Raw genomic sequence first — 13,883 nt, 5'->3', positions numbered from 1 at the left:
GAATATCACATACATGCACCACTCGAAAATACCACCTTAGAATTTTAGGCTAATGATTCAATGTTATGTATAATCGTTTTCTTTTAAACAAATATTATCATTAAGGTGAGGTTGATGACTCCAAATTATTACAATAATTTAAAAATAAGAGAATTTCAAACTTATATTGCATGAGTAAAAACGTAATACCCTATCGACGAAATTCTGGACGATATTTTGTAAATAAAATTGCGATATTAATTTAGAATATTATCACAATAACGAACTCAACTTAGGTAAGTCCTTTCTCAAGCGAACCCAAATATTTTTCCATTAAAAAAATCAAAAAGGAAGAGAGAGAAAAAAAAAGGGGAGAGAGAGAGAGAGAGAGAGAGCGTTTTGGTGCGTGCGAAGCCAAAAAGGGCAAAATACCAGACCGTACGACGGTCTCTTTTAGAGAGAAAGCAATTAAGCTTCTCCATCACTGTGAAGAAACCGTCGCCGCTCTCTCTCTCACCTCTTTCCCTCACTCTCTTCCACTCGATCGAGCTTCTCAGATCCTTCTAGGCATCTCTAGAAGGGCGGTGGGATTCCTGTACAGCTCTCCCTTTCCTCCTCCTCCTATTCCCCACAGTTGATGCAGGTGTACAGATACCCAACACTCGTCGTTTTGTGATGGACTTGTACGGACGAAGCCCCGCCAGAAACGGGTCGAACCAGGAATGGAGCCCCGCCGCCGGTGAGACCGGCCTCGAAGGTACTCCTTTACTTGCTCGGCGTTTCAATTTCGTTTCGTTTGAGCTCGATTTGGGCTAATTTCGTAAATGGGGTTTCTAGGGTTTCGGGTTTGGTTTGGTAATGTGGGGGTGTGATTGGGGTTTTGTTCTGATTTGGGGGTAAATTGTAGAGCAAATGTGGCATTTGGGGTTGACGAGCAGCGAATCGTACCCGGAGCGACCCGGCGTGCCCAACTGTGTTTACTACATGCGAACCGGGTTCTGTGGATATGGTGGTCGGTGCCGGTACAATCATCCTCGTGATCGTGCCGCTGTAAGTCCTTGTTCGCTGTTAATTTTCATTGCAACCATTTAATGAGCTTTGTCAAGACTGCTTAATTGTGGGTTTTTATATGTAAACTAGTACTTAAGCTTTCAGTGATAGGTGACTGCTACAGGACATATTTCTTAAGTTTGAGTGTTTTGTTGGGGGTAGTTTTTGTCCCTTTACGTGAAACTAGATGATTGTTTGTTTCCTGGGAAAGCTGGGGAAAAGAAATGGGAACTTTTTTTGGAATGATATGTTTTTCGTGCTTTTATTCGACCTAGTTAAACAAGTCTATATTTGATGAAAATATTAGGCCTAATATTTGTGTTTTGGGCTCGGTGGAGTGGGCAATGTTGTCTTAGTGACATACGACTGCTTGGATTTTACTGGTTAACTGAAATTGTCTTTGCTTGTTAATTTTATTATCCTTTGTTTATGACTTCGGTTGGATGCTGCACATAGGTCGTGGCAGCTGTAAGAGCTACAGGGGACTACCCAGAGAGAGCGGGGGAACCTATATGTCAGGTATGCAGTAGTTTTCTGCTCCGTTGTAAAATGTGAATTTCCTGCCTGATAATGAGAATCTAGATCTGGAAACTTTACGGCAACTTGGTTCTGTTGTTGATTTATTTATTTGAGCTTTGAACTTCATATGCCATTGTGACATTTGTTTGCCTAATATGCAGTATTATTTAAAGACTGCGACCTGTAAATTTGGCGCGTCCTGCAAGTACCACCATCCAAAACATGGAGCTGGATCCTTAAGCCGAGCTCCCCTAAATATCTATGGATACCCATTACGACCGGTTTGAATTTCCTCTCTGTCTCTCTGTCTGTCTGCCTCTCTCATCCACATAAGGGTGTGTAGACTTTTGAGAAATTTGTGTAGCAAGTGGCTCACAGTTTTTTATTTTTTTATAACAGGGCGAGAATGAATGCTCCTACTATTTGAAAACGGGGCAATGCAAATTTGGCATAACCTGTAAATTCCATCACCCACAGCCTGCTGGAACAGCAATACCAGCTTCTGCACCTCAATTTTATCCGTCGGTGCAGTCTCCTTCCGTTCCTTTGGCAGAACAGTATGGGGGGGCATCCACCAGTTTGAGGGTGGCTAGGCCTCCACTATTACCTGGATCATATGTGCAAGGGGCGTACGGTCCTGTCTTAATTCAACCAGGAGTTGTTCCTATTCAGGGTTGGAGTCCTTATTCGGTATGATAAAAACATGTTTAGGTTGATATATGATTGAAATTCATTGCTAATAAGTTGTTGCTTTACTTGGTGCAGGCACCTCTTAGTCCTGTACTATCACCTGGAGCTCAACACACAGTTGGAGCAACTTCTTTATATGGAGTAACACAGCTATCTTCTCCAACACACGGACTTGCAAGACCTTATACCTCCATACCCTCTTCTGTTGGTCCTTCTAGCAGCAACCCGAGTGAACAAGTTTTCCCAGAGAGGCCTGGCGAACTTGAATGCCAGTACTATCTGAAAACTGGGGACTGTAAATATGGAGCATCTTGTAGGTATCATCATCCTCGGGATCGAACTGCACCAAGGATAACTTGTCTCCTTAGCCCGATGGGTCTCCCACTCCGTCCGGTATGCAAAGTTGTTTTATATTCATCTTGATGAATCTTTAATTTTTCTAAATTCCGCTGTTAGAAGTTACTGAGTTTCATACTCACCTGGTTATCCAATTTGGTAGACCCAATAGTTTTCTTTTACTCTGTTAAACAGTAATCTTTTTCCTAAAGGGGATTGTTGGATGCTACTATCACATCTAAAAGTATACCTGGTCGACCTCCTTTGTACAACCAAATGAAATGCAAAAGTAGGTAGCAAAGAAAAGGCTGTCATACCATGTATATAGATTGTGTAAACATGTTTTTCAGTAATTTGTTAACGATGTCATATTCTATGGAGAAAATTAATGTGCTTTTATTTGGACAGGGAGTGCAACCGTGTACATTCTACCTGCAAAACGGTCAGTGCAAGTTTGGATCTACATGCAAATTCGATCATCCAGTGCAGACCATGAGGTACAACCCCTCAGTTTCATCTCTCGTTGATATGCCTGTTGCTCCATATCCGGTTGGGTCTCTGCTGGCCACCCTGGCTCCATCATCCTCATCATCAGATCTTCGGCCCGACTTACTTTCAGCTTCCACAATGGATACTTACTCGGCTAGAGTGCCCTCTTCCGGGAACGCCTCAAGTAGTTCAGTTGGATTGATTTTTTCTCAGAGCGGTTCTGTTTCACTGTCTGATGTGCAACTGTCCACTCAGACTTCATCCCCTTTGAGCAATAGCAGAAGCACGAGACCGGTTGGCGAGCTTCGTCGATCAAGTTAAACGTAATACCCAAAGTCAGCTCGTTCGCTATCTCCAGGATCGCGGTTTCACCAAGGCTCTTTCTGTTTATATAGATGTCGTCGGTAAATGTATAATGAGGTCAATTGTGCAAAGGGTGTCATATTTCGGTCTTTCAACCAAATCTGTTTATCCAACACAGTAGTAGGAAAGGCACACACAATGTTGATGCTTGTGTCAATTCGATATTACAGGAATCCAATATAAATTCCAAATAAAGCTGCAGTATCGAAATTTCCCATGTCTTCTTTTCAGTTTTCATCTCTTTCAACTTCAAGTGATTACAAATATGAAGTATGCCTGCAATTTTTACTCTATTTCATAATGTTTGATGAGCAATGCTTTTTGACAGCCAAAAGTGCTTCTGACTAGCTTCCAGGTGCTTTTTTTAAGAAACACTTGGATCGTTATTTCAAATTTCAGAGCGTTTATAATAAAAGCGCTTGTAAGTGCATAGGTATGAGTGGACGTGCTTCATGCTACCTAATGGCCCAGCTCTTTCAACGATGCATTTTCGGAATTTACTAGGTAGGGGATTGATAAGCCGGAGGAAGGTGAGGATGATGTCAAGTTATCATTCTCCACCCCTTACGCCCCAGGCAACACATGCTATAGGTATCGTTTGGCATGCAGACGGGTCGGAACGGAGAGGGAGCAAAGATGCCCTCGGATGGAAACAAGGAGGAAGAAGAAGGAGACGGAGATGTTATAATTTTGTGTTTCGCGGATGTGGAACAAGTTGTTCCAGGAGGTGAGGTGGAACGAAAATTCACCAAAAACTCGTCTCGTGGAATAGTGTGTTCCAGCTGTTTTAGTCGCACCAAATGTGGGACAGAACGCTTCGTCCCACTCCGTTTCGTCCCGTCCCGTCCTACGTACCAAACGGTACCATAATGTTCGGAACCACTAATAATAGTCGGTCAGTCATACGACGGTGAACTCATTCTCATGTCCCATGTCAGAAGAGAAGAGAGGACGCAACATTAAGTTGCAAGTCATTGAATCCCTCCAATGATATATCTCCCAATGTATGCAAGAATCTCTCCGTTCACTTAGTCACTCGTGATTTGATGCAATGTTTGTGCCTAAAAAAAAACAAATTAAAGCAGCGGAGGAGGGCACTCCAATTTCTTCTCTTTCCCCTGCCATCTGTAGGAATGTTGAAGCAGCATATGGATTGGACCAATTGCCAACTGTTCACAAAGAAATTTAACTTAACGATCGATTTTCTAGAGAAAGACTTTCTTGACATAACTACACTTTTCTTTGCCGATTTGTACAGATTATAAGTTTTTACTAACGTAATGTTGTATTATTAACGCAAAACGTCAAAGTAACAGTTTACCGTGCCTTTGAATTTTGACTGATTACGACGAATCTTTAAATGTTGTTCACCACCAACCGATCATCCAGCAAACACAAAAGAAAAAGAATTGATGGGGTTATCATTGCCAACCGATCGACTCAATCCAAGGCCATCATGAGTCCAACAACGTCACATCGAGAGCACTGAGTACCACAAACATACGTACAAGCAAATTTAATACAAGCATGTGTTGCCAAGGTAATTCAATTATATAATCCTCCATATGGTGCAGTTTCGCATTATAATCAATTTCCGTGTTATAATACAGATAGATGAAATTGTAGTGGACGAGATTATGTGACATGGGTATATATTCCTTATGGAATACCGTTAAACCTCTATAAATTAAAGAAATTATTATTGGCACTCAAAAATTTAATTGTGCAGTCCAAATTTTCTATATTTAGAAAGAAAAAAAAATATTTTCATAAGGAGTGCACGATTAGAATTTTAGAGTGTCAATGACGGTTTCCTAAATTAATAGTTTTGGACCAAGGGAATCTATTAATTTAGTGGAAAATTAAGTAATCGATAAATTAATATTTCATTATTTTATGAAAGTATTCTTTATTTTTTTTAAAATATTGTACATTCTATTTAATTTCTCGTTTTATAAACTAATAATTCTATATATTTGTTTAACTAAATAAAATTCAAGAGTCTACTTATTTTTTTTTTCAAAAATAGATTGTACATTGTTCAAGATGATGAAGTCGAAGATGCTAGTTTTACTATGGAGTATGGAGCCCCTTTTTTTTCGAAAAGAAGCTCTTAAAGCGACAATGACATTGAATAATATAATGTTGTAGATTGTAGTATGAGAAAACAACATCAGAACTTCTTGTCATGTCAAGAAAAGTTAGAGATAAGATACAAGATAACATCAATTTTAAGAAGAAATAAATAATAATTGAGTCATATTTTAAGAAGGCATCATAGTCAAATAATAAGCGTTATGCATCAGAAAATTATTAATTTATGTATTAGGTAGGATTTGTATGAATTTTTAATAATATATATTATCTAATAATTATAACGAATTATTAATTTAGCACGTTATAAAGTCGAGACCGGCCAAAAATATTATTTAACCAGATTATAAATTGATTGATTATTAAATTATCGAGGTTCTACTGTATACGATGGAAATGCAAGTTTGGATCTCGAATTTCCCTGTAGTTTAAGTGGATGCATTGAGGTTCTCATTATATCAGGTAAACCCACTCATCCTTTAAATCTCTACTTTAATTAGCTTTACACATAATTAGGGACTTAAATAAGCAAAAGCTTCAAGCGAGTTGCTTTCACTAGCCATGATTACAACCCCAAAAGCACTGCAACCCTCTCAGAAATCCTGCAAAATTCCCTCAAACATTAACCATGTAAAAGCAACTCACTCATTCACTCCCTCTCACTACCTTTCACCGAAAAGTGCTTTTGCAGCTGCAATTCCTTGACTTTTTCGATTCAAACCTTATCACAGGCACTCATTAAAGTAATTATATTGTATCAAAGTCCCCTCCCGTTTGTTCCTGCATGGTTTCATGTGGCTTTCTCTTCTCCAGCAGCATTTTTCATTTTCTCTCTTCCCTCAAACCATCCCTCAGAAAAATGCTGCAATGTGGAAATGGAAAGTGAGATTTCTGAGATGGGGTTTTAGTTAAACTGCTTATGGTGGGAAATCTGAGATGGGGTTTTAGTGGAAAATGCTTATGTTGCTGAAAGTTTGAGTCTTTTGAACTTTTTTTTTGTAGTGGATTTCGCGGTGCAGGGTTTTGAGTGGGAATTTATGAACATAAGGTGTTTGAAAATTTGAGAAATCAGCTATGGGCTTTTAGTGAAAGTGCTTATACTGTTGAAACTTTGGGACTCTTGAAATTTTGTAGTGGGCCTGGAGCTGCAGGATTTTGAGTGGGAACTCTGATCGTAAGGTGGTCGAGGAATGATGGGGGTCGTCACCATTGGTGAACTGAAGCCTAGCATTTCCGGGAAGCGGTCTATTCGTCCGAGTTCAAGCATAAGGCATGCCACTGAATGGTAATGTTCCCCCTTATCTTCTGCTTTTTTTTTTTGAGCGATATTCTAGTCTAATCTAAAACAGTAAAATGTGCGAGCGGAAATTGAACTTGGGTGCACATTGTGGTAGCCAACTTTGCTACGCCTAGTTCCGCTTTCGTCCATCTCTTATAATCTTATTACTTTTGACAGATTACCTGCATTTAATTTTCTGTTTTTCAATTTTAGCCTTGTTTTCTCTAGCTTTGAGCCATATGGTAGTTTCCACTTACCAGTAACTCTACGTTACACGGATACGGATAGCGCGATACAACACGAAAGGACACGAAAATAGAGTTTATTTTTTAGCATTTTTTTGGGATTTGAGTGTCAGAACAGAGCCTGTGTTTTTCAGACAGTACAAAATCGAAACGACAATGGCACGAGGTGGACCGGGCTGATTGCTGTCCAGATGCAGCCATATTTCGCTAATAATATTCTTGAAGTGCCAACTGCCACCCCAAGTTAATGTTTTGTGGATCAATTATTTGTTGTACATTTACCATCTGTAGGCCCTGAAGACATGTACGGACCAGTTGTACAAATTCTCCATTGGTTCTGGCTTTATTCAGCGTCACTGTTACACCGCCACGTAGAATAATGAATCCGCTCAGCTAGGTTAGCCAATCACGAGGGCCCCAATATCTTTGCTGGCCGGTGAATTTGGTCAATCTTTTCCAATTCTGGAGCACAAGTTCTGCAGACTTCAATCAGCTTTCTTATCCTTTACCATAATCTAACATTACTCTTCGTGTGCACACTCCAATCCACCGCTCATTTCGCAATTATTGGGCCGTCCTTCTGTAACAAATCACTAATATGATTACACGAGGAAGGATCACGCTGTCCATATGTTTGGATTGAACTTGAAACTGTGTGCAGTGTACTTTCATGGAAAATACAGAAGTTCCTTGCAGGGTTTTTGATATGTTGGCACATATGAGAATGTATGCATGTTGTAGTTCTAGATTGTAGCAGATTTTGATTCTTGCCTCGCTTCGATTCCATTTTTCAACGAATTTTGTCTTTGTCACAGGCCAATCTCTGATGTTTCTAGCGATCTTACCGTGGAGATAGGAGCATCAAGCCTTGCACTTCACAAGGTGAGTGAAATTGGTTCAGAACTAGTCTATTGTTTCAATTTGTTGCAGTTACAAAATAATTATTGTGTTTTATTAGCTTGTGATAAGATATTGTCGTGTGACGATTAAATGAAAAATATGTCGAATTATGAAAGGAAGGAGAATTAGTAATGTGATGGTGACTATGTTGCAGTTCCCTCTAGTTTCTCGGAGTGGAAGGATTCGGAAGCTGTTGCTTGAAGCAAAAGATTCAAAAGTTTCACGCATAATTCTTGCTTCTGTTCCGGGTGGACCAGAGGGATTTGAGCTAGCTGCGAAATTCTGTTACGGAGTTAATGTTGAGATTACGCAGTCAAATGTTGCCACACTTCGTTGCGTAGCGCACTTTCTGGAAATGACGGAAGAGTATGCTGAGAAAAACATGGAAACCAGAACTGAAGCTTATCTGAAGGAGACGGTTTTCCCAAACATAGCAAAGTCGATATCAGTTCTTCATCGCTGCGAAATCCTCTTGCCTGCAGCAGAAGAAACCAACTTGGTAAGCAGGCTTATCAACGCAATCGCAAACAATGTGTGCAAAGAGCAGCTCACCTCTGGCTTATTGAAACTTGACCACAACTTTCCTGAGAAAGCGGCTTCAAATATGCAACCTGAAACGCCTGCAGACTGGTGGGGAAAAGCGCTTACAGTGCTTAGTCTCGACTTCTTCAAACGTGTTATATCCACGTTGAAAACCAAGGGTCTTAAACAGGACCTGATCTGCAAAATTTTGATCAATTATGCTCATAATTCTCTTCAAGGACTTGTCATCCGAGATAACCAATTGGTAAAAGGAAGCCTTTTGGATTTAGAACTGCAAAACAAACAAAGTGTCATTGTTGAAGCTATAGTCAGTTTGCTTCCAACACAATCAAGGAAGAGTCTAGTTCCAATGGCTTTTCTTTCGAGCTTGTTGAAAACTGCGATTGCAGCATCGTCGTCTGCTTCCTGCAGATCCGATTTAGAGAGACGGATTGGTCTGCAGCTGGATCAGGCAATTCTCGAAGACATCCTGATTCCGGCAAATTCACACGGAAACAACCACAGCACAATCTATGACACAGATGCTGTATTGACGATCTTTTCGATATTTCTGAACTTGGATGAGGATGATGATGATGAAGAGAATCACTTGAGGGACGAAAGAGAAATGGTTTATGATTTCGACAGCCCTGGATCTCCTAAGCAAAGTTCGATCCTGAAAGTATCAAAGTTGCTAGACAATTATCTTGCAGAAGTTGCACTGGACTCGAACTTGATGCCGTCAAGGTTCATAGCTCTAGCAGAGCTACTTCCAGACCATGCTCGAATAATAAGCGATGGACTCTACCGAGCTGTGGATATCTTCCTCAAAGTGAGTAATACATCTCTCTCTCTCGCTCTCGCTTTTCTCGCAGTCAATGTGTGCAAGTCCTAAGCAAAACTCAACTTTTGATTACAAACGAGAAAATATTTCCGCACTCTCAATACTCCTTTTGTTTTTGTTCCTCTTGTTACTCATTCAATCCAACGGCTAGAATGGAGAGAGGCATGGAGGGGAGAAAAACGGAGTGCGGAAATCATTTCCCTTTAAAATTTGTGAACGCATTTTTCTTCTCATGATGTTGATCAACGTCAATCTGGATTTGTGTTTCTGTTTATAGGTCCATCCGAATCTCAAGGACTCTGAACGCTACCGCCTCTGCAAAACCATCGACTGCCAGAAACTATCCCAAGAAGCATGCAGTCATGCGGCACAGAATGAAAGGCTACCGGTACAAACGGCAGTGCAAGTGCTCTACTTCGAGCAAATCAGGCTCAGAAACGCAATGAACGGTGGCCACAACCAGTACTTCTTCGGGGCAATTAACGCCACACAAATCCCTCAAAGATCAGGCAGTGGTGCAGGCAGCGGAGCCATTTCACCGAGAGACAACTACGCGTCAGTCAGAAGAGAGAACCGCGAGCTGAAGCTTGAAGTTGCGAGAATGCGAATGAGGCTGACAGACTTGGAAAAAGATCATGTTTCTATGAAACAAGACCTTGTAAAGTCACATCCTGCAACCAAGCTGTTCAAATCTTTCACCAAAAAGTTGGGGAAGCTCGGTGCATTGTTCAAGATCAATAGTATCAACCCTCTTGGGGGGAAGGCGCGTTCGGAGTCCAGATTTCTGTTCCAGAAACGAAGGCGCCATTCGGTTTCTTGAAGAACTGGGGAGTGTGAATATGTATACAAGTGTTACAAGAGTGTATAGTATATATAACTGTTGTATTAGCATATGATTATACATATGTGTGGTGCGTTTTCTAAATTATAATATAAGTTTGATATTTGAGATTCTATTTGTTATATATATAACATGAATATCACAGATCCCTTGAACTTTTGGTGAAACATTTTATGTTCATGTTATAGTATGTGAGTTAGTAACATCACGTGACTGTGTAACAATTATTAATTTCTAGAAACTTTTTATGTTGTAGACAAACGATAAGATCATGTTTGTTGTAAGCCCCAACATGAATTCTTTGTGCAGGTTGTCGCATTCTGTTGACATCGTTAAAAATGTATTGATAACATGTTGGTACAATTTGTTTATAACTTCAACACATTTTTTTTGTATCACAATTAAGATAATATCATAAAAATGTGTCGGCATTATTGCCATATCAAACTGTACCAACATGTTATCATATATCAATACATTTTTAATGACGTCCATGAGATGCGACATCCTACACAAAGAATTCCTGTTGGGGCTTACATTTCAGTTCCATCTTAGAATTAATCTTTGTATAAATAAATAAAATCGATTGGAACCTTAACAATTCGACTCTGTGGCCCAATGGATAAGGCGCTGGTCTACGAAACCAGAGATTCTGGGTTCGATCCCCAGCAGAGTCGTTTTTTATTTTTTTTAATTAAACTTCCCTCTTTTTTTTTTCGCTCATTTGCCGCTTCGCGCGTTTTCAAGGGGAAAGCTCGAAAACGACGACGTTTCGGTATCTTGAGCAGGAAGATCTCTCTGCGTGCAACCGTTGTAGAACAAGGGGAGACGGCGGCGCATCATCGTCGATCAATCGGGAGAGGGAGAGAGAGATGAGCAGGTCGTATTTTCCCTTCTCCAGAATCTTCAGGTACCTCCACGTAAAACCCTAATCTAAATTTTTAATTTTTTTTTCTTTGTTTCTTCGCTTCAATTTTAGGGTTTTCGAATGATTCCGAAACAATGGCTGATAGTTCGATTCTAAACCTGCTTGGTTTTCTGTAGTTAGATTTTTGTTTTATTAACCCTAATTTTCCTTTAAAGTTCAAAGCTTTGAATTTAAATTTGTCTGTTGGTTTCGGTTTCTGCATATCCCAGATTTGTTAGATTGATCTAGGGCATATGGGAATTTTCATTGGCCGTAGTTGTTTGGTAAAATTAATTTACTTTCGCCTGTAAAATTCCCAGTAAGAGTTTCAAGCCGGGATGGTTATATGAATGGTAAAAGAAACAAATTTGCAGCTTTCCGGTATCTGCATTGGTGTCATGTTTTGTAGAGTGGGGGTGAACTAATTAATCTAAGATTAACCCGCTGTCCCGACCCTGATCGTGCAGTGTTCCCAAGTTGAAATTGCTTGCTGGCCTGTGGAGAAGGAACCGTTTTCCCCGCTTAATCTCCCTTTGTAATGACAGAGGGAATTTGAATTGCCTGTTGGGGTCATGAATTAAACGAAAACTGTGTCCTTCGCTGTCTCTCTGATGCCCTGTGTATCGAATTCTTGCTATAAACTAGTTCTGATGGCCCTAAAAGTTATGTATCCGAGAGAAGGGAGTGATGTTTCTGCATTGGTGTCATGTTTTGTAGAGTGGGGTGAACTGATTAATCTAAGATTAACCCGCTGGCCTGACACTGATCGTGCCGTGTTCCCAAGTTGAAATTGCTTGCTGCTGTGGTGAAGGAACCGCTTTCCCCGTTTAATCTCCCTTTGTAAGGACAGGGGAATTCGAAGGGTTTAGTTAAAACCTTCAGGATTGTTTTAATTGCGGGGTTTTTCATCTGTTGGGGTCATGAATTAAACGAAAACTGTGTCCTTTGCCGTGTGTAATAGTAGGGGTTGAATTTGTGTCTTTTGACTCTTCTCTGACACAGGAAGGGGTAAACGCGAAGCTTAACATTTGGAGAGAAGTGTTGGAATCTAAAGGTCTTCGCCTAAGCCGATCAAAGACAGAATATATGGAGTGCAAGTTCAGTGCAAACGGAGGTCAAAATGAGTTAGGGGTGAGGATCGGAGATCAGGAAATACCAAAGAGCGACCGTTTTCGCTACCTAGGATCTATCTTGCAAAAGAACGAAGAATTTGATGGAGATCTCACCCATAGAATACAAGCTGGATGGATGAAGTGGAAGAGTGCATCCGGCGTGTTGTGTGACCGTCGTAGGCCATTGAAGCTCAAGGGAAAATTTTATAGGACGGCAATAAGGCCGGCAATGCTGTATGGCATAGAATGTTGGGCGGTGAAGGATCAACACGTAGGTGTAGTGGAGATGAGGATGCTTCGTTGGATGTGTGGGCACACGAGAAATGATAAGATTAGGAATGAGGATATCCGAGGTAAAGTAGGAGTAGCCGAAATTGAAGGAAAGAGGAGAGAAAATCAGTTACGGTGGTTTGGACATGTGCAAAAAAGGCCTACTGACGCTCCGGTTCGAAGATGTGACCACGGGACAGAGGTTCAGGGCCGAAGGGGTAGAGGAAGACCTATGAAAACTTTGGAAGAGACCCTAAGAAAAGACTTAGAGTGCTTGGATCTAACGGAGGACATGACACAAAACCGAGCGCAATGGCGTTCTAGGATTCATATAGCCGACCCCACTTAGTGGAAAAAGGCTTTGTTGTTGTTGTTGTTGTTGTTGTTGTTGTTGACTCTTCTCTGACACCCTGTGTATCGAATTCTTGCTATAAACTAGTTCCAATGGCCTTAAAAGTTATGTATCTGAGAGAAGGGAGTGATGTTTCTGCTGAATGTCAGTTGTGTGCTTGACGTCTTTCTTTCTATATTTTGCGAGTTTTTTCTTACTATATTGTCTTATTTGTCATTTGCATTTAATTGGGATTATTTCCTGTTTATTGTTGCTTAGGCAGCTGGAGCGAGAGATGGAAACTGTGGTGAAAGTACTGCAGCCTGGACCTTTAGGGATCATAGAACACAAGTCCTCTGCTGAGGAGATACGCAAGGCAAACGCTACGGTTCAGAGAGCAGTGGAAAACTGGCGACGGAGTGCAATCCTAGAGCAGACAAATCCTTTCTTGAAAGATTATATTCAGAAGTGAAGGATCTGCTCAAGCCATTTTTCATGGGTAATCGAACAATCAAACTTTTTTGGATAGAAAACTTCTCTTTTCCTCAGCAGAGCTTTTCACCAAAGTTGAAGAAAGGCTCTCTTAGTTTCTTCACCCTTTCGCTGTTTGCGAGAAGTTAGAACCTGTCACCTGTTTGCAGTGCATTTATCTCTTTCCTAGTTTTGTTTGTTATGTTTTTGATTGAGAAGGAAATGCTTTATCTGGTTTAGTTTAAATAATTACTTGTTAGCGAAGTATCCATATATCCCATCTTCCGCAGATGTTAAATTGTGGACACACTGTGCATAGAAAAATAAAAATAAAATTGAAATAGCGTTATGTTGACATTGATAAAGTAATAAAAGTTTGCCTATGTATATGCCGGTTGTAATGATCCGTTTCGAGAATTTCATTTTAATTAGTTAAAATTACAAAAATACCCTTAATGATAGAAAGGTTGATCTTCGTTGACTTTCGTCCGTTGAAGTGTTAAATTTTTTTGTTATTTTATTTCCGTAGCTCTCGTTGATACGGACGCACTGGCGTAAACATAATTGAATTCGGAGCTAAAATGAAGCTTCTACGATTTTTGAACGACAAGGGCATTTTGGTAATTTCACCAGTGGAGATA

The 13,883-nt window shown here is 40.3% G+C and overlaps 3 protein-coding genes and 1 non-coding gene across 5 annotated transcripts; all 4 read left to right on the top strand.

The window, feature by feature from the left end:
* Nucleotides 1-355: 355 nt before the first annotated feature.
* On the top strand, nt 356-3,643 carry LOC126591250 (zinc finger CCCH domain-containing protein 32). The gene is made up of 7 exons (XM_050256838.1): nt 356-736; nt 887-1,029; nt 1,486-1,548; nt 1,710-1,829; nt 1,948-2,238; nt 2,314-2,631; nt 2,983-3,643. The coding sequence occupies exons 1-7, from the start codon at nt 655-657 to the stop codon at nt 3,382-3,384; spliced, it is 1,419 nt and encodes a 472-aa protein (XP_050112795.1). The 5' UTR covers nt 356-654; the 3' UTR covers nt 3,385-3,643.
* A 2,482-nt stretch (nt 3,644-6,125) lies between these two features.
* On the top strand, nt 6,126-10,318 carry LOC126590808 (BTB/POZ domain-containing protein At1g03010-like). 2 transcript variants are annotated; one of them, XM_050256316.1, is made up of 4 exons: nt 6,126-6,805; nt 7,860-7,926; nt 8,099-9,298; nt 9,588-10,318. In XM_050256316.1, the coding sequence occupies exons 1-4, from the start codon at nt 6,711-6,713 to the stop codon at nt 10,128-10,130; spliced, it is 1,905 nt and encodes a 634-aa protein (XP_050112273.1). In that variant the 5' UTR covers nt 6,126-6,710; the 3' UTR covers nt 10,131-10,318. The 2 variants fall into 2 exon arrangements, with proteins under 2 accessions (XP_050112273.1, XP_050112274.1); XM_050256317.1 differs by lacking the exon at nt 6,126-6,805 and adding an exon at nt 7,492-7,770.
* A 437-nt stretch (nt 10,319-10,755) lies between these two features.
* Nucleotides 10,756-10,828, top strand: TRNAR-ACG (transfer RNA arginine (anticodon ACG)). The gene has a single exon. It is a non-coding gene; the product is annotated as a tRNA-Arg (tRNA).
* A 46-nt stretch (nt 10,829-10,874) lies between these two features.
* On the top strand, nt 10,875-13,491 carry LOC126591391 (uncharacterized). The gene is made up of 2 exons (XM_050257067.1): nt 10,875-11,061; nt 13,051-13,491. The coding sequence occupies exons 1-2, from the start codon at nt 11,024-11,026 to the stop codon at nt 13,241-13,243; spliced, it is 231 nt and encodes a 76-aa protein (XP_050113024.1). The 5' UTR covers nt 10,875-11,023; the 3' UTR covers nt 13,244-13,491.
* Nucleotides 13,492-13,883: the final 392 nt, after the last annotated feature.

This window comes from Malus sylvestris, chromosome 11 (genome assembly GCF_916048215.2).
Source record: "Malus sylvestris chromosome 11, drMalSylv7.2, whole genome shotgun sequence".
Taxonomy (NCBI): Eukaryota; Viridiplantae; Streptophyta; class Magnoliopsida; order Rosales; family Rosaceae; genus Malus; species Malus sylvestris.
The sequence above is the reverse complement of the archived record's forward strand: the minus strand, read 5'-3'. Positions and strand labels throughout refer to the sequence as shown.

Bases quoted from the DNA above. Each gene is read 5' to 3' on its own strand.
- LOC126591391 (XM_050257067.1), top strand. From the start codon at position 11,024: ATGAGCAGGTCGTATTTTCCCTTCTCCAGAATCTTCAG. The intron at 11,062-13,050 runs GTACCTCCACGT...ATTGTTGCTTAG, and splicing joins CCCTTCTCCAGAATCTTCAG to GCAGCTGGAGCGAGAGATGG.
- LOC126590808 (XM_050256316.1), top strand. From the start codon at position 6,711: ATGATGGGGGTCGTCACCATTGGTGAACTGAAGCCTAGCATTTCCGGG. The intron at 6,806-7,859 runs GTAATGTTCCCC...TCTTTGTCACAG, and splicing joins ATAAGGCATGCCACTGAATG to GCCAATCTCTGATGTTTCTA. The intron at 7,927-8,098 runs GTGAGTGAAATT...ACTATGTTGCAG, and splicing joins CAAGCCTTGCACTTCACAAG to TTCCCTCTAGTTTCTCGGAG.
- LOC126591250 (XM_050256838.1), top strand. From the start codon at position 655: ATGGACTTGTACGGACGAAGCCCCGCCAGAAACGGGTCGAACCAGGAA. The intron at 737-886 runs GTACTCCTTTAC...GGTAAATTGTAG, and splicing joins CGGTGAGACCGGCCTCGAAG to AGCAAATGTGGCATTTGGGG. The intron at 2,632-2,982 runs GTATGCAAAGTT...TTATTTGGACAG, and splicing joins TGGGTCTCCCACTCCGTCCG to GGAGTGCAACCGTGTACATT.